Source organism: Pantherophis guttatus, chromosome 2 (assembly GCF_059756535.1).
Source record: "Pantherophis guttatus breed Tessera chromosome 2, ASM5975653v1, whole genome shotgun sequence".
Classification (NCBI taxonomy): domain Eukaryota; kingdom Metazoa; phylum Chordata; class Lepidosauria; order Squamata; family Colubridae; genus Pantherophis; species Pantherophis guttatus.
In genome coordinates, this window is record NC_142064.1 from 172,422,954 (window position 1) to 172,449,688 (window position 26,735).

Consider the following 26,735-nt stretch of genomic DNA (forward strand, 5'->3'; position numbering starts at 1 on the left):
CCCTTTTATATATATAGATTCACTTCCTTTACCTGCCCAATATAGCTTAATTGAAAGAGACTCAGTGGCTAATACACTGAGCTTGTTGATCAAAAGGTCGGCAGTTCAGCGATGCGAATCCCTAGTGCCGCGTAACAGGGTGAGCTCCCGTTACTTGTCCCAGCTTCTGCCAACCATTCATTCAAAGAGGTATTGTAAACAAAAGATTATATGAACTGTATGTATTTTTTCAGCAAAGCACGTAAAAAATGCAAGTAGAAAAATAGGGACCACCTTTGGTGGGAAGGTAAAAGAGTTCTGTGCGCCTTTGGCGTTTAGTCATTCCAGCCACATGACAATGGAGATGTCTTCAAACAGGGCTGGCTCTTTGGATTAGTAACGGAGATGAGCACCGCCCCCTGGAGTCGGGAACGACTAGTACATATGTGCGAGGGGAACCTTTACCTTATAGCTTAACTGAGCCTGCCTAGGGGCTATTTTTTTAGTACACCTCTTTCTTGTCAACTCTGTTACTCCAATAACTGAGAACAATAGTTAAATTTACTATCTATGATGATGGAAGAGACATCCATGTCTGGCTGTCTAGTTCTATAGCCACCACATTTATTTTTATTATTTTATATTATTTTATTATTTGGCAGTGGGTGGATATTTCATGCATTCAGTCATTTAGGCCTCTCTGACTGCAGTTGGGACCAACAACTCAGTTGCTATGTGGTGCTGTTGTAAAGTGAAGCAACACCCGATTTAACATCAATTCTGACTGTGGTTAAGTGAATCACCAGTGATCATTAATCATGACATCATATCATTGTGACTTATGATTTCCTGCTGACTTCCTCATTGACTCTGCTTGTTGGAAGCTGCTAATGAAGGGTTCAAATAGAGATCATGTGATCACAGGGACACTGCAACCACAGTGTTTTAAGGACCAGTCGTTAATCTACTTTTTCAGTGCTGTCGTAACTTTGAACAGTAACTGAAGAAGCAGTCAGTAAGCAAGGACTGCCTGTATAATTAAGAAAGTAATCCATACAACTAATGTCAACTCTTGTGGGTGAAGATCTTCCCAAGGAGAAAATTCAATCTTTTGGCCTGTCTTCTTACCAGAAGAATAATCAACTTCGTATGTTAGGCCTATTATCTGTGGACAAAAGAATACTTTGCAAAAAAAAAAAAATGTTAATCATCATTTAGACTTTTAGCAATCTCATGCACTGAGTGGGTGAGATTGGATATAAAGAGTGGAAAGTTGCTTGAAGGAACAGTTTATGGGATTTGTTCACTTGGGCTAGAAGCCACTAGAATGAAGTAGCTTTGAGGTACTATGCCTCTGTTTTTAATTGTCTGGCTCCAGTAGTTATGGAAAAAAGATGGTGGGTCTTGGAGACTGTAGTTTATCTTGACGTGAGTTCTAAGGGAGTTGACTTGAAGGAGCTGCTATTGTGATTTAGCAAAACTAAAGAGAAGCTAAACTGGTTTTTAAAAAATAAACTTATTGTAAGGTTGGGGACAAGGTTTGCTGAAAAAATACATACAGTTCATATAATCTTTTGTTTACAATACCTCTTTGAATGAATGGTCAAACTATGTGGATTTAACCAGAACAGGATACACTTCTGGTTAGATTGCAGAATAGATTTACTTCTAGGTTGAAACATCCCAAGATCAATAAGCAAATGTTAGTAAAATATTTGGTTTCTTAAAGAACAATGCGTGTGGGTTATGGCTCCTTTAAATCTTAAATTGCTGCTATGGGTTAATTTTTACAGCACTTCACAAATCTACAAATCATACAGTAGACTCCAGTGTTTTCTCATTTTTTTTTAAACTTCCTGAGTGTTATGTGTGTACAGGCACCTGAGTGCACAATGACCACACACAAACATATATAGAGCTGCCAAAGTGCTACTGGCAGCTTTCCTCCAGATGCAGTTGCGGGGACATTGGATGCCTTTTCCCTTGGCCAGTTGCTGTCTGCAAGTTGTGTCTGCCTTTCTCTAGCTTTTTTTCCCCTCCTGGCTCAAGTTTGAGGTCCCCCTCCATTCCAGTAGAGCTGCCTTCTTGATTTCCAGACAGGCTGTTCTGAGCCTTCACGGCAGAGCTTCTCTATGCTTCAGATGGATCTCATCCACCGCTGACCGGCTTCAATTATCTTTCTCCCTCTGAGTTTCCATGACAACTGGACCTCGTCAGAGGCCTATCTTTGGCTTTGGGTAAACTTTTTGTTGGCCCTCGCTTGCACAAGATTCATGGCATCTGCTTTAGATTTGAGCTGCTGGGAAGCAGTGGTCAGCTGACAACTTCGGCAGGGTGGCTGACATTTTTGGCAAGAGGGTGGGTGGGTGGTTCCTGTGCCTCATGTGACAAGCTAGATCTGCCTTGTAGTTGGTCTGGTGTTCCCATTCCTTGCCTGATCCCCCTGTGGATTGGCAAGGCCTGGTCAGTGCATAGGACGTGCTGTTCAGGCTTGGGCAGAAAAACAAACAGGCTTTCTGCGTTTCTATGGCAATGGCAGGCTGTGGGCAGAGGCTGGAAGAGGGCTCTGAGGCCCCTGGATTTGAGTGGCCTGTTTGAATGATTCCAGACTGGCTATGGATTAGGAAAGGGGGCTGCCTAACGCTCCCACTTAGCACTCCTTGGGTTAGCCCAGGGATGACCAATTAATTTTCCCAAGGAGCCACATGAGAAACAGGGAGTGTTGTGGAGGGCCGAATCAATAGGACCAACACATTACTGTGAAGATTTACCTATGTAAATTGAATTTATCTATGTAAATTGAAAAAAAACCACAGTTCCCTTCAAAATCAAAGCAATGCAGTTGTATTGCATGCCTGGTATATGCTTACTTACATTTGACTTCTAATTTCCGATTGACCTCACATGGGCTGGACAGCCATGCACTGGATGTGACCCGGGGGAGGGGGGATGTAAATGCCCAGATTTGGTTAGCTATTACTTTACTGGACTCAGATTGGTGGAAAGTTTTGAGAGGCAGAAGGAGCCAATTTGTAGGAAAGAATTGGCTTCTGCAAATGTCAGGTCTTAAAAACTGCAAGAGTTGAAGGAAGAATGCTTCAACATGTGGCTCTCTCTCTAGCGAGCCATGCCATGTTTAAGCCGTCTTTCTTTCTGGGCACAGTAACTATTTCACCCATGTTTATATGCACTTTCTCTTTTTGTCTGCCAGGTGTTGGCAATATTCTTCTCAGGAGCAAGCAGGATTTTTCCCAAGTTTTTTCTATTTAATTTGAATCCAGCCTTTTGTCAAAGGGTACCTGGAGTCCATGCTATGAATTCTTGAATCCTGTAAAATCCTTCATTCTTTGACTAGCTTGACTAGCTAGTCACTTGACTAGCTTTTTAAACTTGATCAAAAAAATGTCAGGGTTCCTGATACCAGGCATTACAGCCATATTTTAGAAACTACATTTAGCCCCGTCTCAAGCATATATCAATATATTGGCCATGTTCAATGGCATTAAATTAAATTGTATGCCAAATATACAAACTTGTTTTTAGCTATGCCCTGTTTTCAACTTCTCTTTGTTTTTGTTTTTTTCTTTCTTTCTTTTTTTGTGAGTTCTGCTGACAAAATCTTGTCCTGGATGTGAAAAATTCTTTTCTTAGATTTGCCTGGGATTTGTTAGTAAGAGGAAATGGTTGGCTGGAACCTGAGACAAGGCCAATATTTAAGATATCTATTTTCAGCTTGGCAAAGGTGAATGTGGGCAGTTAGCAAAATACGCAGATGACAGATACTGGTAAACTAGGATAGTGCAAATTAGAAGAAATTGGCTTCACTGAAGTGTTATTTAGTGGAGAAAAAGTTTGCAGCAAAGCTATCGTGTGCAGGCTCTTAACTTGTTTGCAATTCTTAAGTGATTTATGCACAAAAAATAAATATGCGAGTTGGTAAAAAGAGATTTTAATTACTCATTGAATTAATTCTTTATGGAAGTATGATATGAATACATCGTAATAGCCACATCAACTTGTGGAAATGGAAAATGGGGGGGAAGGGGTTTGTGAAGTTTGAGGCTGCTATCTGATTGTGTTCTTTTTTTGGAGGCTCTTTGCTTCAATTATAACTTCTCTGTCTCTTTTCCCCAAAGGTAACCTCTCTACAATTGCTTTCTGTATCACCCTTGCTGCTATTTCTGACAAATTTCTCTCACACTACCATTTCAAAATTCTTTACTTTAGAGTGAATCTTGTTAGTTGTAGGTCTTTAGAATATATGTCCAATGTATGATGGACATGGGTGCCAGATACAAAACTAATAAGCTTTTTTCCCACATGCTGTAGATGCCAGCCTGGTCTGATTGGAGATCACTGCCAGTTTCAAGATCCATGTCATCAATCACCCTGTGCCAATGGGGGTTCATGTGAAAGTACCTTGCGTGATGGCACTGTGCACTACCAATGTACCTGCCCCAAGGGCTTCCGAGGTGAGGATATCCGGTGTGATGGAATAGGGGGATAAAAGCTTCTGGTAGAAAAGTAGTCTATTGGAATGACAGTATAACTGGGTGCTCTCCAGGAAGAATGAGTCCCGAATATAAATGAGGAAGTAGATCTTTTGAGGGAAGAGCCATCTTCCATGTTCGTAATGTATTTCCTTTTCTGTTTAGGTCAGGACTGCTCTCTGTTTGATGCATGTGCCAGCAAACCATGTGTCAATGGTGGCCGCTGTACTAACTGGAATGGCAGATATAATTGCACATGCCCATCAGGTTACCAAGGCCGCAATTGTCGGAGCGATGTAGATGAATGTCGGGTGTCTGGTCTGTGTCAGCATGGCGGTACCTGTCTTAATACACCTGGCTCCTTCCGCTGTCAGTGTCAAGCTGGTTATACAGGACAGCACTGTGAGAGTGTCTCTACACCTTGTGCTCCTTCTCAGTGTCTCAATGGGGGCACTTGCCGTCAGACGGGAGATCTCAGCTATGAGTGTGCTTGCTTACCTGGTGAGTGAATTTCCAAAAATTGTTGCTTACCTCTGCTCTATGAGAGCGTGGGGGAGAGACATAGTCAGCATAAAAATGACTCTGATGCAATTGGGTTGCGTGAAATAGGAGCATCACATGGAACACAAGCTTAACTATTTGCTTTTGCTAAATTGTATTTCACTGCTTTCCTGTCAGGAAACTCATGGGAAGCTATTGAGAGCTTTGGCAGAGCAGGAAGGAAGCAATCTAAAGGGAGGCGGGGTAGGCAAGTTAGCAGAGATCGCTGTGGCTGTTTGAGCCAGAATGCAGTGGGAGGCTTGGCCAATGCTTCCTCCTTGATCTAGTTTATGATCAGGAATGCAGGAAGGGCTTTCACTGCATAACTCAGAGACTCTTTAGCTAACAATTCCTAACCCAATTTTAAATTGTATGCCATCTATCCTGGAAGGTATCCTGGGATGTGCTTGATATAATTCATTCCCATGAAAGGATACATAACTGCACATTCCACTTTAATACTGGACTTTTTTGCTTTCCTTTCCAGAAGCTAATTTTCCCACTGTCCCCAATTAGGCTAAATTATCTTCTTCCCTCCTTTCAGGTTTTGAAGGACACAACTGTGAAATTAACATAGATGACTGTCCAGACCACATGTGCATGAACGGAGGCACTTGTGTGGATGGTGTCAACACCTACAACTGCCAGTGTCCTCCAGAGTGGACAGGTACTGGAAAGCAGGCCAAGAAACAGAACGTGATTAATTTCAGGGGGCTTAATAAGAATCTGGGCAGCTTTTAAGATCTGGTTATAAATAATATTCGTCTCTTTTCTCCATGGTATTATAAAAATATTAACTATCTAGTTAGGAAATCTGCCTGTTTGATGGATAAGACTATTTTTTAATCCTTCCAAAATTTTGGTGAAATGGTTTTATGCTGGTTTAGTGAACTAGGAACAAAGAAGAGCAATGACAACTCACAACTGGGAACAGGAGAGGAATTACAACTTTTGGATTCAACTCTGCTTTGAAAAACATTTAGCTAAAAGTATCCCTTTTTTCTGCACCATAGGCCAATTCTGTACTGAGGACGTGGATGAATGCCAGCTACAGCCCAATGCTTGCCACAATGGGGGCACTTGCTTCAATACCAATGGAGGCCATTCATGTGTCTGTGTCAATGGCTGGACTGGGGAGAGCTGTAGTGAGAACATTGATGACTGCCAGACAGCTGTCTGTTTTCATGGTGCTACTTGCCATGATCGTGTGGCATCCTTCTATTGCGCATGTCCTATGGGCAAGACAGGTAGTTAGCTTCTACCATGCATGTCATATCAATAGACTTTAATCAGTGTTAAATAAATAAACTTAAAAGGCAATGGGTATATGGACATTGAATAAAGAGAATATGATTACTTTTTAAATGGAAAGAAATAATGAACACTGTTGCTTCATGTTTTTTTTCTTATTTTTTACATACCCTATTTTTCGGAGTATAAGACGCATCTTTTTCCCTCAAAAAGAGGGTGAAAATCTGGGTGGGTCTTATTCTCTGAATGTAGCCCCGCCCAGCCTCTGAAATGGAGCTTCAGAAAAAAAGCCTCTAAAACGAAGCTTCAGAAAAAAAGTCTCCGAAATGGAGCTTTAGAAAAAAAGCCTCTGAAATGGAGGTGTCAGAGGCTGAAAAAAAAGCAAGGCACAGAGCTCACAACCAACAAACCTGTTGCTAAAATTCACCTCTGGAAACAGCTGATTGGGGGTATTCTGGGAGGCAGATCCACCCATCAATCAGCTTTTTTCTTATTTTCCTCCCTTAAAACTAAGTTGCGTCTTATACTCCAGTGCATCTTATAGTCCGAAAAATATGGTTATATATTTCTTCTCATGTGGTGACCTTTCTCTTTCAGGCCTCCTTTGTCACTTGGATGATGCCTGTGTGAGTAATCCTTGCCATGAAGATGCCATTTGTGACACCAACCCAATGAATGGCCGTGCCATCTGCACCTGCCCACCAGGTTTTACTGGTGGAGCCTGTGATCAAGATGTGGACGAATGCTCCATTGGTGAGAATGTTGTTCTTCTTTTATGGAGGTATTCAAAAAGGAATGGATGCATGGAATTATGCATCTTCGAAACAATGGGAGGGTCCAAAGGTTTTCTGAGATAGACTGACCTCTGCTGGCATGCCTTTGAATTGTTTTGTCTCAAGTTGTCTCTACAAGTATAATTTTGGGCAAGTCAACCAACCACTTTCACTTATTATTTTGCTACCTGCAGGAGCTAATCCATGTGAACATTTTGGCAAATGTGTGAACACACAAGGCTCCTTCCAATGCCAGTGTGGACGTGGTTATACAGGTCCACGCTGTGAGACAGACATCAATGAATGCCTCTCCATGCCTTGCCAGAATGATGCCACCTGCCTTGATCGTATTGGAGAGTTTACATGCATCTGCATGTCAGGTAAGATCCCTGAATCTGGCTCCAAAATTACTGAAATATATACTTAGGTTGTAGTGAGAATAATCTCAAAAGCAAGAAAAAGAATAAATATGCAGTTGACTGGAAGGGATGAGAGTCAAATCTCTGAGAAAACTGGGCTCCTTGAATGAACTTAAGTAGTTTACTTCCTTGGTTCAAATTGTTTTTAAAAAAGAAAATTGAGAGAAGTCATTCATTGTTATTCCCTATATAATACATAAAAGGTATTACAAGTACTTTCTGAAAATATTTGAAGAATAACCTTGACTGCTTCATATCTAGTAGTTTGCCTGGTATGAACCTAGCTTCTTGTGTTTTGCACTTCACATGTGTCTAATTCTGGAAGACAAAGTGGATCTTAGTTTCTGATTTATCCATGTTTCCTTTGATGTATGTTCTTTATTGGATTGTTGTTTTATTGAATAAATAATTCCTTATTTCTTTGATGGGATTTACTTAGGATGATGTGTCATCTCCCCATTGTGCATCTACAGTTTTTACCATATGTTTTTTCTTAAAATAAGAGACGCAGAACTATTGGAATTGCAGTCCTCATGATTATAAGTGTCTAGCTTGAAACTTTCCTTTTTTTCTCTCTCCCTCATGCTAATTGTGGATGCCACTTTACTATTCCAAAACCACAATTCCTTAATATTTAGATAGCCAATATAAACTTAGATGAAGAGCTGAAGAAGAATCATTCATGAAAAAAGCTAGAGTTTTGAATGTTGGATCTTTCATAGAAATGTCTCTGCAGTATAGCATTGCTAATGCTGTACACTGGGGCAAGAAGCAGGTTGAGCCTTTCAGAAGTTTCTCTAGAATCAAAGCTTGTATACATACACACAAGACATTTCATAGAAAGTGAGAGATGACTATACAGTTGTCCATTTCCCATTGTGGCAGAACTTTTAAGATTGAGGTATTGCATAAATTTGTACAATGTTCATACAGACAGTTAGGAGTGCAGCATTGTGCTTGGAATATTAATGGTCAGGCTGGCCTACTGAGTGATGAGAATTGGCTGTTCTTTGTGCTTCCATTACCCCATATAGGGAGCAACATTCTCCTTCCTTGCTCACTCATTGGTTAATGCTAGCTTTTTGTACAAGCCTGGGGGAGGGGTAAGTCTTCCTAGCTGCAAATGCCTTTGGGCAAAAGGGGATAGTAAACTTTGTTTTAATGTTGCATGTTGCTCGCCCAGTATTGCTCTGTCCTGGAGCCATTCCTTTTGGGATTAGGATAAGGTGAAAGGACTGTAATATTAAGGCTACATAAGTGGCTTCAGAAATTACCCAACACGAACAGTATTATTTTCCTGTACAATCCTCTTTTCATAGCAAGAAATAGGAACCCTTAAAAAGGATGGCATCTTAAACTAGATCAAGCTATTTCTCCACCTAATATTTAGCAACAAATATTTTCTATATCACCTAACTTATCTTTTTCGGTAGGTATATATCAGGAGTTCAACCCGTAATCGTCCTCATTATAAATGCATATACTGTAGTTTATGTATAATGCTGTCCTACATGAAAGGACATAAGCAGGACTTCTGTTTACTTCATGTAGAATCCAGCATTCCAGGAAACCAAATTTAGCTGAAAATGGATACCCTAATGGATACCAAAATGTTCTCAACGATTTTGGTCTCGTTGAAGCCTGCTTTACATCATTAAAAATAACAGGACCCCAAAGAGCTTTGGTTTATGTGGATTATATCTATTGCTATTTACTGTATTAAAAATGAAAACTGAAGAAATTTTAAAATATTTATGGATTTGATTTAATTGACTGAGAACCACTACACTATTATATTGCCAATATATTGTCATATTGGATTAGCAAATTATCTCATTTAAGTTTGAATATTCAACCTCACAGGATTGTTGTGAGAAAAATAGGCAAGAGTAACGGATATGTTAACTGCCTTGAATTATATATTAAAAAGGTGCGATATAATAATAATAATAAGAATAATAAGAATAAGAATAATAAGAATAATAAGAATAAGTAGTTACATAAGAGATGTGTTCAATTCATCATTTGAAACAGTAAGAGTGTGCTTAATGCAGTTGGCTACTATGACTATAAGGTTGGAATGTGCTGAGGTGCTGAAATATTGGGATTAGAGAGAAATAATCAAGGTTGGAATTTACAGAAGAAAATTGTTTCTGACCAGTGGAACAATAATTCTGACAACTGTTAAAGCTGTCTTTGTACAGATAGTCCTTAACTTATGGCCATATGGATCTCTGAATTTCCATAAGTCAAAAGAATAATAAATCAAGGCACCCATATGACTGGCCTGATTTTACAACCCTTTTGTGGTGGTTATTAAGCAAACATAGGTCAATGCATTCCTATGTGCCTTGCCTTTTGTTTGTTTGGGTTTTTTTGGCTGAAAAGGCCAGTTTCCAGCAAAAAAAGTGAATTGTGTCTTGGCTGCGCTTTGCTACAACCAGCCGTAAAGGTGAGTAAGTTGCCAAACATTCAAAGTGTAACTGCAGGGGAGTGTTTCCATCAGAGCTCTCATAGGTACACATAGTCCTTGATTTACAACAGTTTACTTACTGACCGTTCAAAGTTACCACATCACTGAAAAAAGTGAGTTATGACCATTTTTTCACACTTATGACCGTTGCAGCATCCTCATGGTGATATGATTTACATTTGGATGTTTGACAACTGACTCACATTGAGGACAGTTGCAGTGTCCCAAGGTCATGTGATCACCTTTTGCGGCCTTCTGACAAGCAAAGTCAATGGGGAAACCAAGTTTACATAACAACCGTGTTACTAATTTAACAACTGCAGTGAATCACTTAACAACTGTGGCAAGAAAAGTCGTAAAATAGGGCAAAATTCACTTAACAAATTTCTCACTTAGCACCATAAATTTTGGGCTCAATTGTGGTCATAAATTGAGGACTACCAGTACCTTTTGGAGGGGTCCATCATAAGTTGAAAACAGTCATTAAGCAACTGGTCATTAAGCAAGTATTCAAACACTTCAAAAAACTTAGATTTTATGATTGCCCAATTTTGCAAGTAAAATGCCGTTTATTATGGTGTATCTTTTTTCTATACAATAAATTTGTGTTCCTGATGGCATGGACTCTTTGTCTCATTATTTCTGTGGGATATATGCTGAGTACATATTACGAATATAGAGAGAGACAGGGTGAAAAGAGGCTGAGGTTAGAGTTTGCAATAGAAATTATTCTTTGTGATTGCAGGTTTCAGTGGTACTTACTGTGAGATAAATATCAACGAGTGTGAAAGCAATCCCTGTGTCAATGGGGGTGTCTGCAAGGATATGGTCAATGGGTTCAGTTGCACCTGCCCCTCAGGTAAGTATAGAACCTTGCCAATCAGGAGCCTTACCTCACATTTTCACTTGGAAAAAAATGAAAGTGGGTTGCTTTTTTTCTGCAAAACATTACAGATTGTGTATCTAGAAACCATTTTTCCCCACTTAGCTTCTTCTTACTTGACACCACATGTATGTGCTTTGAGTGTATTTGAAGTGTGCCAGGCCCTGACATTTTGAAGATTGGGAAACTACAATCCCTTTTTGTAAGAAGCTTAGTTTTTCTCCTTGTAATTTGAGAATGCCTGTTCCTTGAGTCAACTTAAAAATATGCACTGCTTTGTTTTTAGACTTGTGCTTCAATTTCTCTTGAATTCATACTGCCCCCTGTGACATTTCTTGTCTACTGCCCCATTGTTTAGACTGCCTAGGTATCCATTGCTGGGCAAAACAGCCTATTTGAAGAATTTTTGGTCAGTGTCTGGGCTACCACTGTAATTTTATGGCAGTATCATTAGCTTCTTCCCCAGGACTTACCCAGCCTTTCTGCTACAGCTGGGTGGAGGTACTATGCCCCATTTAGTTGTTTTTAGGGTGGATTGGCAGACAGGCCTCTAGCATACTCTGTGGGAGCTTGGACAATGGCATCTTTGTTTCCCTAGCCTGTCGCTCAGGCCCCTGAACCCAATTTACATGTGGGGTAGACACTGCAAAGCCCCCTGTGGAGAGAAGGGAGAGAGACGTTAAGAGCTCTTGTTATAGGCCTCTGGTGGTAAGGCTGAGTTGTGTGACTAAGCTGTATTTTACAGTGCCAAACCTTTTCTATTACTGCCTTTATTTTTATTTTTTTTGGTTCAGATTGTCAGTTTATACTGGGTTGATCTAGTTCCAGCCATTTTGAAACTCTTAGAATTGGCAAGTACTGGTTCTGAACCATGCTTGTGATGCTTTTTATTTTCCCTAATGGTAATGGGCTGCTTATATAGGATTTTCCTTACATAGCTACTGAGAAAGCAGAAGTAGCCGTTCAGGTAATACTTCCATTCTTCCCAAGGTCATATTCGATTTACCAGAATTATTGCATATATGCATGGTGTTGCGATGCTTTATGAAGTAAATTTTGTTATCTGTGATAATTTAGGAAATTTGCATGGAGATACAAATAATATTAGCTGATGTGGAACATTAGTTCATTGAATATGAGGTCTTTCACACTGAAGCCCGTTTAATCCAGTCCTTACTATATTTCTAAATTTCCTGGCTCCCAAAACTCTATAGATGGTTTACAATAATAAGATTAATACCAAAATCAAAAGCCAATAGCATAAGGAATAAAATCAAATTCCTGTCACCTTTGCACTCAACAAACCTGTAAAATATGATGCAGATGTATACAATTTCTATCAGAGTGAATAGCAAATAGGAAGTACTATTTTTGTGAGTTGCCGTTGGGATGTACTATCTGATGAAGTAGGACCTCTGTGGTTTGATTACCATTTCATTGGTTTTTCTGATTTGTTTGACATATTTTTCCTTCCACATTCAGGCTTCTCAGGTTCTATGTGCCAAATAGACATTGATGAGTGCGCCAGCACACCATGCCAGAATGGTGCCAAATGCGTGGATAGGCCCAATGCTTATGAATGCCGTTGTACAGAAGGTGATTGCTTACTAATTGTTGATGAGATTTAATAATAAATGCAAGGGTTTAATGGGATACTAACCCAGGGAGAAATAAATGCTGCCACACTGTTTTCTATATATTGTGTGCATGCTACGAGTTCTTTTCCTCATAACATATCTCTTCATCCAAAATGTTTTTTGAAAAAGAAGAATTTGAAGTAATAGTTGCTAACACTTGATTCAGGGACAGTTTATTTCTATCGTTGATATTGGGTCTTGAATCAGTGGAAAAAGAATGATAAAATGTTTTTCAAACTAAAAGTGTACATTGTATTTTTTTTCAGGGACATAGTAGTGTTTCCCTATAATGGAAGACGGCATCTAATTCCTCCTATTTAACTCTTGTAATTGGGGGCAGACTTTTATTACTGTTTGCTGTGGTAGGAATTGGCCGTCTTTTGTTCAGTATCTAAATTTCAGTTTACACATATCTCAGAGTTACACGAAGATAACTGGAAGATGAGACATTGGTCTCTTTTTGATCAATAGCTTGGTTTGACTTTTCACTTCCTAAAATTAAAGTTAGGGGAACTTCCCCAGGAGCTGAAGAAGCTTCTTGGATGAGAAGCAAAATGTCTTCAAAGAAAAACCAGAAAGTCCAGTTGCCTCTTGAAAAAGGGAAAAAAGCACCTTTGGGACAACCATGACCAGGATGACTTAGAATCTCTATAGACATTCCCCAGGAAGTTACTGTAATCCATGCAATGCTGACTTCTGTTTTTCTTATAGGTTTTGAAGGGGTTTTGTGTGAAAAAAACATAGATGACTGCTCCCCAGATCCTTGCCACCACGGCAGTTGCGTAGATGGCATTGCCAGCTTCACATGTATATGTGTGGCTGGTTACACTGGGTATCGCTGTGAGAACCAGATCAATGAGTGCCACAGTAATCCCTGTCAGCACGGAGGCAAATGTATTGACCTAGTAAATAAGTACCTCTGCCACTGTCAGCCAGGGACCTCAGGTAGGAACTTTTTTCTTACTCTACAAAAAATGTTCTCTCTTCCTTGCTTGGGTTCAAGCCCTCTCTTAAGGGACAGAACTCTTTAGCAGTCGCTTTACCATTTGTATCACTTGCAAGCAGCACCCTTAAATGATGTTTCAACAACCTTGCTAAATCATGCTAGGGTACTTGATCATCTACACATGTCATTTAGTCAACACAAAACACAAATCCAGCTATCATGGAGCCTGGTGAAGGGAGGGATGGACCACTGCTTTTCTAAGACCCATAATATGTCCTTTCCTTTAAGGTGCTAACTGCGAGATAAACTTTGATGACTGTGCCAGCAATCCTTGTGACTATGGGAACTGCCGTGATGGCATCAATCGTTATGACTGCATCTGCAAACCTGGCTTCACAGGTGATGGTTGGGCAACAGGTTATGTTTGGCTGGGGGGCTGGGGCAAGAAAGGAAAGGAGGCGTTGGTTATAAAATCAGCAAAGTTGGATTATATCACAGATAATTCTGTTTACAGATTATGAGTACTTAGCTTTGCAGCCAGAAATTGGGGTGTTCACACTGGTTGTAGGAGAGAAATGCACAAACTGTGGCTCCAGGATGTTATGTGGTCTCAGATCATAGATTTAGCCTTTCTAAAAATTGTTGCTGAACTGTAACAAATTAAAAAAAGGATTAAATAAAGAGCACAGATTTTTACCAGTTCTTAACTTAAAAGTATATAAAAATCAAATTATTGCTTGTGATGGACTCACTTGTTTTGGAATATAACCCCACCCCTGACTGTTATGCCATTTAAAGGTCTAGTGCACTTGGCCCCAAATAATTGTAGCTTTCTATGGGTTTAATTTTAATTTCTCCAGGAGGCAAAGCCGAACTGACCTACTGTTCCTCAAAGCTATAAGCTTGATCATCTCATTGCTGAGCAGTCTTTTTTCCCCCCCCTTTCAGGTCCTCTGTGCAACATAGAGATTAATGAATGTGCATCCAACCCCTGCAAGAATGGTGGTACCTGTGTGGATGGTGAAGATGGGTTCTCTTGCCTTTGTCCTGAGGGTTTCCATGATCCACATTGCTACTCAGAAGTGGATGAGTGCAGCAGCAGCCCCTGCGTGCATGGCACATGCCATGATGACATCAATGGGTGAGACCTTTCACCGGGCCAAAGTCCAGGTGGCTGTCTTTGTGGAAAACTGCTGATCGGTCAGGAGTGGGCAGGGTTTATTGCTGTGAAGAGATTTGTGACTCTGAAGAAAGCAGTGCATTAAATCTGCATCAATAGGCCATTTGAGTGGCCTTGGTGAACTGTTTTGGAAGAGACGTGAGGAATCTTGACTTCGTTATTTTATTTTATTTAGGTACCAGTGTAAATGTGAGCCAGGCTGGACTGGAACCAATTGTGACGTGAACCACAATGAGTGTGAATCCAATCCGTGTCAGCATTATGGCACCTGCACAGATTATGTCAATGGCTATCGTTGTAAATGCAAAGAAGGCTTCCAGGGTATGCTTCCTTGCTGTGCTTACCTTGCCCATGTTTTTCCCTAAAGAATTCCACCAGGACACCAATTTCCCCTTTCCTTCAATTCTGCATGACAAGGTTGGATGAGGGCACTGGTTTCTTCTCAAATTTTAGTTCATAGGATTTAATGAGATTATCATTTTCTCTTCAGGGACTTACTGCCAGATCAATATAAATGACTGTGCTTCTAGCCCCTGCCTCAACCAGGGCACCTGTATTGATGGCATTGCCAGTTATACTTGTCTGTGTGACTTGCCCTATACTGGTGAGTGGAGAGTTCTTGTGCAATAGAGTTGGTTGGTGGATTGAATGCTTTTTGGGGGGTTAACATAATTCTTGCTCCAGCCTGTCCTCTGGAAATTGCTTATATCAATATTGCAATGCACAACAAAATAATTGATACTGAGTAGTAGATTGGAAGTTGGAGGATCATGGCTCATATTCATAACATGTACTTTTTCTGTTCCGTGAGACAGTCATAATAGCGCTGGTATTAATTGTGTAAAAATCTCGGCTGTATACATAATGCATAATGGCCATTCCATAATGCTCTTGAAATACAATTAGAAATAGATATGTGTCAAAACAAAGCCTAAAAGGTGTAAATGTATATGTGTACATATAAAACACGGCAAGAAGAAACAGGCTGGTAATCTTGCCTTAGGTTTCTTGACATCTTGGTTTCTTCCTTGTTTAAGTATTGATGTCAGATAATAGTATAAGAACATCTGGAAGGGAGGAAGCTGAGTGAATTCTCACAACGGATAAGGTTGTCAGCACTGTCCAGTATGTGTCTATGACAGTTCTGCAATTCTATTTTGGGTTTCACTTTAAATTGAAACAGCATCCATTATTTATGGAGAAAATCCACTATTTGTAAGCAGCAGTATATTATGGCTTGAATGTTTGAGATATATCAAGATACACTTTCCCGTAGAAAGAGCCTAGTTCTGTTCAACAAATAATAGTAAATAAACCTTTAATTATTTATGTTTTATGTATGAAACAAAATTCCCATTCATGGCACTTTGTGTCTAAACATCTGTTCATGGAGTTTCCTTTGGGTTCACTTGGAAGTCTTATATTTGCAACACTAGATATTCTAATGTTGGGCCAGTGAATACCTGCATACTTTTGACAGGCTTTTCATTTTTCCCCCAGGACGGAACTGTGAGAATGTCTTGGCTCCTTGCTTCCCTAACCCATGTGAGAACAATGGTGTTTGTGACCATACACCTGATTATGAAGGGTTTACTTGCAGTTGTGCACCAGGCTGGCAAGGTATTATGACCGTGTGTCCTTTTTTCCCATCGCTTTCAGAGTATTGCATTTTGAATAGCTTTGAATGGAACCAAGATAAAGAAATTAAAGCATTAAACACTTATACATTTTTTCGTCTCCCTATAGGGCAGCAGTGCCACATTGACATTAATGAATGTGACCAGAACCCATGTCGAAACAGGGGCACTTGCACCAACACCCTTGGCAGCTATAGATGTGCCTGCCGCCCTGGCTACACTGGCATCAATTGCGAGATGGATATTGATGATTGCACACCTAGTAAGTTTATGGAATACATGGAAAAACAAGAAGGAATCTGACTGGAACTAAAGAGTTTGTTCTCCTGCTGGATTATTTTTTTTTGAGACGGGATATATGGCATTATTTCTGACCTGAGATTCCTGCCTTGTTGTTATCTTGTCAAACTAGAGTCTCAAGGCCTTTGTTCAGTTGTTTTCTTAAATGTAATTCTGACTTGTCCTGACACAGACCCGGAATGCCTTCATTCACTTCCAGTGAGATTTAGACTTATTTAAATGTTTTGGGAATGATCCTTAAATCTGAAGTCAAAAGGCAGTTATGATGCTAGATCAGTGATGGTGAACTTTTGGCCTCAGTGTAAAAAATTTGCAACATGCCTAAATTGACTTTGCAGGCATATTTTTCTCTCTCACACGCAAAGACCAAACAAAAAAGAAAGAATTCTCTATCAATACTCCCCTCCCCATCCCATCTATTCAAGCTATTTTCCAAAGCACCTGAAGGCCAGACAAGGAATAATGGATGGAAACTGAACTAGGAGAGATTCAACCTGGAAATAAGGAGAAATTTTCTGACAGTGAGAGCAATCAACCAATGGAACAGAAGTTGCCTTCGGAAGTTGTGAGAGCTTCATCACTGGAAGCTTTCAAGAAGAGACTGGACTGCCACCTGTCAGAAATGGTGTAGGGTTGGACTAGATGACTACAAATTCCCTTCTAACTCTGTTAATCTGTTAATCTAGGCGATTTTTAATAGCGACACTCGATGATAGTGCTGAGGTTAGACTTGAAGTAGATGCCTTGACTTCAGCCCTCACTCCATTGCTGCCAGTCAAAAAGGTCACCTTACGCCATACGCCAAGGTGTACAAGCTTTAGGGAACAACATAATTGACTTGCAGCCCTCCCCAAGATCTGCCATGCACTACTTACCTTTAGATGTTCTTTTGGAGAGGCTCCTGCAACTCTTGCAAGGTTGTTCCAGGTTGCACAAGGCCTCCAGTCTTGAAACAACTTTGGAAAACGTTCTTCATGACCCAATACAAGAGCTCACCCATTCTCGCATAGCCTCCAAATTTCACCTGAAAGCATGCCCTGTTTCTCACATGATTTTTCTGAGGGTCCAAAAAGCACAGTCCTGTCGTCCAACTTCCAGAGTGGACATAAGAGCACAACCAATTCTCTTAGTGTCCAGAAGTCATGAGAATTAGGGCATACTTTTAAGAATAGTTGTTTGGTGTTGGGGAATACTGGTGTGACACCCAAAACGTCGTGGCATGCCTCCACGTCATAAATTCACCACCACTATGCTAAATGAATGAGAATATACAAAATACAGAATTTAGTCATTTGCTTGAAGACTTCCTGATAAAAGAAAAGAATGCTTTTGTTGACTAAAACGTTTTGAATATTCTCCTCCCTGCCAATAGATCCTTGCCTGAATGGCGGTGGCTGTCAGGATGGCATCAGTTCCTTCACATGCACTTGCCTGCCAGGTTTCACAGGACCACGCTGTGCAACTGAAACCAATGAGTGCCTGAGCAACCCCTGCCGCAATGGAGCTACCTGTACAGACTATGTCAACAGCTACACTTGTACTTGTTCCCCAGGCTGGGCTGGCTTACACTGTGAGCACAATGTGCAGGAGTGCACTGACAGGTGAGATTGTCAGGATTACTGTTCTAAGGGTTCAGCATCTCATGTCTTGCTCACAATCTCAGTGGTGAATTCAGGTTACTGAACAGTTCAGTGTGTAATGTGGTTCCTAGAATTCTCTTTGTATCACTAAAGTCAAACAGTACAGTGGTGAAAATTATTCTGGAGATTTGCATCACATACCAAGTACATGCCCTCTTTTCTTTCTGTGGAACATCATGCTTCATTCAGTTGAAGGGGCTTATGAAGCCTCATCATCTGCTATCATGTTTCTCAATACATGGATGGATATATAGTGCAAAGGGTAGAAAATTATCTTTTTCAGTAGTTTTCAAATGGAGAAGTAGATCAATTTATATACATGCTCCTCTTGAATTCTGAAACTGTTCCTTTGAATTATCTGCTCCTAGACCATATAGTCTAAATGGAGAAAGCATTGGATGTTAAAGTGTAGGAAGATTTACACTTCCATTGCCTGTCTATCACAGGTAAACTGAATCCTAAACATTGAGCAAGAGGAAAGATTAATTACTGGGCCTGCTTGGAGAAGAGAGTGGCTTTTCTTACTGTTTCATTTTTCAGATAAGAGTAGAAATTATTCTTTTAGATATTTGTTTGTCAACATATTTAGCCTAGAAGAAGTTACATCTCTCTTGAGGAAACTCAGACTAGAAAGTCTCACTGGTCTCTCTGTCGTTTTGTACTTCTCTGTTTGTCTTCTGGCAGCTCTTGCTTCAATGGTGGAACATGCTTGGATGGAGTGAATTCATACACATGCCACTGTCGTGCTGGCTTCACAGGCACCCACTGCCAGCATGAGATTGATGAGTGCCAGTCACAGCCCTGTCTCAATGGTGGGGTGTGCCATGATGGTGTGCAGTCCTATCGTTGTACCTGTCCTCAGGGCTATAGAGGTCCTCAGTGCCAGGTAATTTGCGCCAAGCCTCAGATAAAGGAGATGAAAACAATTTACGTCTTTAGAGTTTATCTAATGTGAGCAAGGTGTCTACCAGAAAATCTGAGCCTAAAGGATATATACCTCAGTAGCTCAATACAAAGGGATGATGAGGGTTTCATATTGGTAAGACCACAATATTTTGTCACACACTCTTGCATTCTTTTGCCCTTCCAGGACCTTCTGGATTTGTGTAGCCGCTCCCCCTGTCAAAATGGTGGGCACTGCATACAGTCGGGTGCTACTTTATCCTGTGATTGCCCTGGAGGCTGGACTGGCCGTTACTGTGACATCCCAAATGTTTCTTGTGAAGTGGTAGCGAGGAACCAAGGTAAGGGACTTTCTGCTCCAATTCTCTTCCATCTGTAAAGTTAAGTTGTCTGTTCCTCTTCAACCCTGCTACTTGTGCTCACAATGAAAATGTCTCAGCCACAAGCTCAAATGTGGGTTGTTAATTATCCCGGCTTCTGAACATTATCATCTTGTACTCACTGTTCAAATATTTCAGAGCTACTGAGACAATGTCTTTAAATCCACTGAGCCACCAATTAATCTCCCAACTGCAATTCCTAGGAGTGTCCCTAAAATACTTAGCATTCATGAAATTTTATTTTCTATGCTCTCCAAGCATTAGCTAATATTGCTAATGTTATTTGGCCCAATAATAGATCCAGCATTAGCAGATGTTTCAATGTTTAGTCAGAGAGGATATTTATTACGTTTATTTCAGAATGGGATATCTCTAAACAACACTGAATGTCTTGGTAATCAATGAACTGTACAATAGAGATAACCATCTGTTTGGTCCTCTAGTTCAGTGTTTCAAATTATGTTTCATGGAATCCTGGGGTTACTTGAGAATTTGAGGGTTCTGTGAAGGATTTAGGGAAAAATGTTTACTCAAACACAGCCAATTTTCTATTACTAAAGTTTTGCGTCATGGCCAGGGTTTTCAAGAATGTTTCCAAATCATTTTTGAATTTCTAAATCATTATGTAGCCTAAAAACAATTGAAAGCCCTTGCTCTAGCTGTATCAAGTATATAATATATTCTTTCACTTTTTAAATCTGCCATACTTATTTCATTTATTTTATAAACATATTCAATTTCCACCAAATGATGCCAATGATAACTGTAAATATAGTCTTTAAAGAGAAATTGGAATCAAATTTCAGAAACACTGGAAAAGTGTGTATTTCCTCAAGAAATTGAACTTAGAATAGAAGGAATTCCAGGTATTTTCAAAGGCTCAGAGCATAAATAATCTTGATTATGTACAGTTGTTTTGTTTTTCTTCACTTTCTTTGTTCTTGCTCATTCTGTTTAGTTCTTTTAGGGAGTTCAGAGGATATGTTGAGAGCACACAGTGAGTAATTCTCTTTTTCTCGGCATAGGTAAAACCAAGGATCAAGTGTGCCGTTATGGAGGCCGTTGTGTGGATGCTGGCAATACACACTACTGTATTTGCAAGAAAAGCTACACTGGCAGCTACTGTGAGAGTGAGGTCAATCACTGCCAGCACAGCCTATGTCGGAATGGGGGTACCTGCCGCAGTTTTGTGGGAGGTTATGTCTGTGAGGTGAGGAAGGCCTAGCCAACCGTATGAGGCAGACAACCTAGCTTATGTTCTAGGAAAAGTGCTGCTCCATAAAGGAAGGGTTGAAGGCCCTAGCATTGCAAGAGGATGTTGCGGAGATTGGGAACCAAGGAACCGGCACAAACCTATACCTTATTTTTCCAATCAATGTAAAACAAGATAAAAAAAACAACTATTTCCCAATGATCAGTGTTGCCCCTGTGTTGAGTACATTTCTTCATAAAATACTACAGTTGTTTTCTGTTGTTGCTGTTCCAACACACAGTGTAAAATTTATGTATATTTGATATTTCTCATCAGCACTGAATAACTCGTTTTTTACGACCCTGTAATCCCTTAATTCAGGGTATGTGAACAGTAAAACATTTTCCATTGTTTCTTGGATTTATGTTGCAACCATGGGCTAGATCAGTGATGGCTAACCTTTTTGCCGTCATGTGCCAAAAGCGAGGGGAGTGGGGGGGGTCGCACGCACGTGTGCCCACACCCATAATTCAATGTGGCCTGCCCCCTCGCGCATGCGCGCATGACCCTCCCTGCTTTTGGCACGCATGCGTGCATGACCCTCCCTGCTTTTGGCACACAATAGTACAGTGGGCCCGGTAGGACCGTTTTTTCGCCCTCCCCAGGCTCCAGAGACTTTCTTGGAGCCTGGGGAGGGTAAAAATGGCCTTCCCCACCACCCCAGAGGCCCTCCGGAGGCCGGAAACGGTCCATTTGCCGACTTCCGGTGGGACCGGAAGACCCAAAAATCAGCTGGCCGGCACACACATGCGCGCTGGAGCTGGGCTAGGGCAACACTCACGTGCCCACTGACATGGCTACGCATGCCACCTGTGGCACGCGTGCCATAGGTTCGCCATCACGGGGCTAGATCAAACTGGTATTCCTTCAGTGATCTTTTAGATTTCACTAAGCAAGTAGAAGCTATTTGTATACAATTAATTTTGCAAAGTAGAAACAAATGCAGTTGTTACCTTGGTTAGATAAGGAAGAATTAGAATTTAAGAAAATCTGGAGAGTTAAAAGTTTTCCATCTATACTTAATTATTGAGTACTTGAATGGCAGTTTCTATCAGCATTCAACACCAATTTTGTCATCTTTTCTTAAATCATTGCACCTTAATATATTTTCCTGTGGCAAAAATGTTGTTGCTGGCCTATCCAATTCAATGATAGAAGAGTTTTAGTTAATAAAAAGAGCATATTAATCTCTTCCAAATAACTCTTATAGTTACCGGTATTTAGTTATTTCTACAGTATGATTGGTTCTGGAGAATGATTGAGTTTACTGTCTGAATCAAGGCTAAAGACAAAACTAGTTTCAGGTAATTACCTTGAAATGTAGCTGCCAGCTATAGGCAGATGTTCCATGGCAGTCAGGGAGGTGTTTAAAGAGTTTTCCTATAATTTACCATAAGTGTAAAAGGAATGGAGAACACCTTTCTGTTCCTATAAATTATGGTCAATCAGGTAGGCAACCATGGGAAGACTCTGAGCATGACTGAAAGCTATTAATAGTTTCTTATTGTTTTAAAGGGGAGACATGGGAAAAATGGTGCCTCACTTGGCTTTTAAATAGGCAAATCACAGTTAAAAGGACAAATACCCAAACTCCCCTCCCAACTACTATTCTGCTCACATGTTTGACGTGCAGCCTTAACTTCTTGCCCCCCCCTCCGCCTTAAGTATAATCCTTATCTCTATACTAAATCATTGTCTTTCCAAATTGATATATGGATGTGGTCTTCATGTGTCTTGTCATATAAGCTCCCAATCAGATTGAAATATGTGTTTGCCAGTTCTTTAATACTATAATGAAAAACAAACAGGCACTATTAGGGATGCCATAGTATCAGAGATTGTCCCATAATATTTTTTAGAGTGGATTGATAGAGGATCTGTATAACTGAAATACAGATTCCTTTTCTCAATGCAAAACTTCTTCATTGCAAAATCTGACTTTTGTTGTATTTTCTAATGGAAATAAGATAAATCTGTCTTGTACATCTTTCACTACACATTCAGCAACAAAAGTCTCTCTTCCTCACAATCGAGCTATCACTACTTGCTTTTAAAAATAGACATTTTGCACCATTGTTTACGATTATGTGGATATGGATGATATATTTTTGTTCTGCTCTACGTTATTTCTAATGCTGTTAAGGCAAACTATTATCTGTATTATGAGCGTGTATTGGAACCGTTTAAAAAATTCTAAGTCTTATTCAGTATTCTTGATTTAATGAGGAATGGATAAGAGGTACCTTTGAAAGTATGTTTTTAAGAATACTTTGCCTTATTATCTTTACCTATTTTTCCCTCATTTTAGTGTCCTCTAGGCTTTGAGGGGAAAAACTGTGAATTTGATATTGATGAATGTCAGTCACACCCATGCCAGAATGGTGGAACTTGCATTGACCTCATCAGTCGCTACATTTGTTCCTGCCCACCAGGAACACTAGGTAAGCACATAGCTTTTTGGAGGAGTAGGATATAGGCTCCTTTTGTTGCTTCTAACATTGTTATTATTCTTAGGTGGAAAGCATAAGACACAGAGGAACATATTTAGATTTAACCAGTGCAGCTCTGACTTTCATTTACTTATGTGAAGAGGAGACCTGGAATTTTTCTTAAATCACTTAATAGAGAATATGAGCTCATTTGAAAGAACTGGACTTTTTCCAACAGTGTTGAATAGTTTATGACTTTCCTGGTGTTTCCAAATATAGACTCTCGTTAGCCTCTAGCCATCATGGCTGACAATCAGAGATAATTGTAATTGTTTTCTATTTGGAAAACCATAGATTTCTTACCCAGTGTTTCATTACCTACTTGGGTAATAAGAAAGAGAAACAATAGCCTTACAATAGCAATCTAATGCTGTCTTGAAGATCCCTTGCTTCGGTTACATTAGTAGTATTGATGGGAGCCAGAACTGAATACACTTTGAATAGACCAGATTTTGTTTTCTCACGTTCAGAATGGTTTTGTTTTTTTTCCTCATATCACAGGCAGTTCAAGAGGTGGGGAAATGTTTGGGTACATAGTATTAGAATGTTTGGTATGATTGTTTGTTATTTATCTCTATAGGTGTCTTATGTGAAATAAATGAGGATGATTGTGCCCCGAATCCTAATATCCGTGTTCCCAAATGCCTCAACAATGGGACATGTGTGGACAGAGTGGGTGGTTACCGTTGTAGCTGTCCACCAGGCTTTACAGGCGAGCGTTGTGAGGGAGATATAAATGAATGTCAGTCCAATCCGTGCCATCCACGCAACACCCTGGACTGCATTCAAGAAGCCCGTGATTACCAGTGCATCTGCAAGCCAGGCTACACAGGTGAGTGAGAGTGCCAATAAGGCAAAGGTGATGGATTCAACAAGCAAGGAAGAATGGGTGAAGCTGGGCTGCACTGGTGAGCAGAGGAGACAGGCTAAAATAAATGTCAGCAGGAAAAAGCATTAAAATTGTATGAAATTTTTTATGAGTTACCCTTGGAAAGTCACTATTTGGTGACTCAAAAAACCACAAAATGAGTGTTCAGGCATTCTGGTGAGGGTGTCATGAGAAAATATTTTGTTTCTCTGAGTAATTGAACATCTATTTTAGCAAAGTAGCAGATGAATAAATATGTGTATATTTTACCTAAATTACTCTGGATTCTCATGAGTCATGAATTATTACACATCTATTCATGTCACTTGTATATTGCATTTCAGCCTCGCTTTCCATTTGCTTGAGTTTTGAGTTTGATTTGTATTCTGTAACTCACATTAAATGAGTCTAAGGTCACAAATGTATAGCTGTATTTGCAAAGTTTTGCCGCCATTACATTTTCATGATAGGGAATCCAAATTACATCTGATAAGATGGTGATTACAGAGAGACAGCCTCCAGGAATTGAACTATAATGCCTAGAATTGGTTAGGTTTCTTAGAAATCTCGGGAGAAATCTCAACAACAACGTATGTATACACAGAGAGAGAGAAAGAGGGAGGGAGAGTTTGGAAAACTTTGTGATTAATAAGAGAAAAGTGGCTGTGCCTGACTGGTTGAATATTTTTGTAATTTATGCCTAATTGGGAAAGAATATACTCAGTTGCTAGTTAAATGTTGATAGAGCTCAGTAGGCATTTATATGAAAGGAGAATTAGGTACAAATGCTGGTACTAAAATATGTATCACATTTAATAGGGTGATGATGGTCTCCTGAAAAGTTTACAGTATGATTGGCAGAATAACATTTTTTCTCCCTTTTAGGCCGCCACTGCAAAAACATTGTGAATGCATGTGAATCTCAGCCTTGCCAGAATGGTGGGCAATGTAAACTGGCAGTAAACTTGCCTCTTGGATATACCTGCCATTGTCCTCGGGTGAGTACTTAGAGCAAGGCTATATGTACAACACCATAGTACATTCCCTGAGTATAAATATTATAAGGAGTTAAGCAGGGCAAGGAAGAGTGAAATAGGGAGGAATGTAAGCTGGATACACTGAAGCTGTGCTACGAGTGAAGAAACTTGACATTTTATCATGGGTCAGAATGCTATTTCTGTTTGGGGAGTATTAGAAAACAATTCAATTGCATAAGTGTGTGAAACTCTAGCGGTTCCAGCTCTGGCTATAGTTTCTACAAGAGAAATATATAGCACTATAGGTACTATATATGAATATGATTCTTAAACCTTAAACTTTGGGTGGGAAAGAATTTTCTTACCAGAGTGACAGTTGCAAGAAGGGACACAATCTACCAGAAATATTTTGTTGATGATTATTTTGTTTGTCTGACTTACTTTATTATCTCTTCTTATGGTTCTTTTTCAGAGCTACTCAGGCATCAATTGTGAGCGCAGTGTGTTCTCTTGCCGAGAATTCTTCTGTTTCAATGGTGGCAGCTGCCGGGCTTTATCTCTAGGTGCCCACTGTTACTGCCATCCTGGATGGACTGGACCTGATTGTCGCCTCCGTGCCAATAGCAGTTGTGTGAATCAACCTTGCCACAATGGGGGTGTCTGCCATGAGATTGCCACTTCCCCTTATTTTCAGTGCCTTTGTCCTGGCGACTACACAGGTGTTCGCTGTCAAACTGCACGCACCGCACGGCCATCTCTGCACCCTGAGCTCCATTGTCCATTGGAAGAGTGTGATGCAAAGGCAGGGGACTCCTATTGTGACAAGATGTGCAATAGCCCAGCTTGTCGCTGGGATGGAGGTGACTGTTCTCTTTTGGTGGATAATCCTTGGAAGCTGTGTGAGAGCCCTCAGTGCTGGCAGTACTTCAACAATAGTCAGTGTGATGAACTCTGCAACACCGTTGAGTGTCTTTATGATAATTTTGACTGCAAGAATCGTGAGCGCACCTGCAAGTGAGTTCTGCCTATGTCTTTGAAGGGGAACCTGTAGGTCAGATTTCCCTAGTGCTTGTGAGAACTAAGAGTATGGATTCTTCTGCTAGATTAACCTAATGAGACAGTGAGGTTTTGTTCATAACACGGATGTTGTATTTCCCCACCTCCTCATTCTAGATATCTTTATTTTGGGGGAGGGCGAGCTGTCTCAATATGTGTAATCCTGATGACTCAGTTGGTTGATCTGTAGTGCATGTGGAAAGGTATTCCCTGCAACTTGTTTATGGTTCTTTGTCAATGAAGGATAAATTTTGTTTTACATTTCCATCTCCTTTTTTTTTTTAACAGCCCTATTTACGAGAAATACTGCTCAGATCACTTTGCTGATGGGAATTGTGACCAAGGCTGTAATAACGAAGAGTGTGGCTGGGATGGGCTGGATTGTGCCCGGGAAGTGCCTGAGCACTTGGCAGAGGGTGTTCTAATCATCACCGTGCTGCTGCACCCTGATGAACTGCTCCGCACCAGCACCATCTTCCTGCAGAAGCTGAGTGCCATTTTAAGGACCTCCCTAAGATTCCGTATGGATGAAAATGGCAACTACATGATCAAACCTTATTATGGAACTGGACGACGACTCCGCAGGGAACTGGGCCAAGAAATAATTGGGTGAGTTTTATGTAGGTGGGTAGAGAAAAAGTTTTGAGAGTAAGATAAGTAAG

At 40.3% G+C, this 26,735-nt stretch overlaps 1 protein-coding gene across 2 annotated transcripts in view; it reads left to right on the plus strand.

Moving 5' to 3' along the window:
* NOTCH3 (notch receptor 3) overlaps positions 1-26,735 on the plus strand; it is a 67,334-nt gene that overhangs the window by 31,999 nt on the left and 8,600 nt on the right. For both annotated transcript variants that reach the window (XM_087883616.1, XM_087883617.1), the window contains exons 3-26: positions 4,309-4,451; positions 4,635-4,970; positions 5,554-5,676; positions 6,023-6,256; positions 6,858-7,013; positions 7,228-7,413; positions 10,671-10,784; positions 12,291-12,404; positions 13,157-13,390; positions 13,680-13,790; positions 14,340-14,532; positions 14,747-14,892; positions 15,062-15,175; positions 16,072-16,191; positions 16,318-16,470; positions 17,881-18,109; positions 18,833-19,034; positions 19,239-19,392; positions 20,457-20,641; positions 22,992-23,124; positions 23,753-24,004; positions 24,926-25,038; positions 25,490-26,031; positions 26,362-26,682. In XM_087883616.1, coding sequence (XP_087739742.1) covers positions 4,309-4,451; positions 4,635-4,970; positions 5,554-5,676; positions 6,023-6,256; positions 6,858-7,013; positions 7,228-7,413; positions 10,671-10,784; positions 12,291-12,404; positions 13,157-13,390; positions 13,680-13,790; positions 14,340-14,532; positions 14,747-14,892; positions 15,062-15,175; positions 16,072-16,191; positions 16,318-16,470; positions 17,881-18,109; positions 18,833-19,034; positions 19,239-19,392; positions 20,457-20,641; positions 22,992-23,124; positions 23,753-24,004; positions 24,926-25,038; positions 25,490-26,031; positions 26,362-26,682 — 4,608 coding nt within the window. The remainder of the gene's footprint in view (positions 1-4,308; positions 4,452-4,634; positions 4,971-5,553; positions 5,677-6,022; positions 6,257-6,857; positions 7,014-7,227; positions 7,414-10,670; positions 10,785-12,290; positions 12,405-13,156; positions 13,391-13,679; positions 13,791-14,339; positions 14,533-14,746; positions 14,893-15,061; positions 15,176-16,071; positions 16,192-16,317; positions 16,471-17,880; positions 18,110-18,832; positions 19,035-19,238; positions 19,393-20,456; positions 20,642-22,991; positions 23,125-23,752; positions 24,005-24,925; positions 25,039-25,489; positions 26,032-26,361; positions 26,683-26,735) is intronic.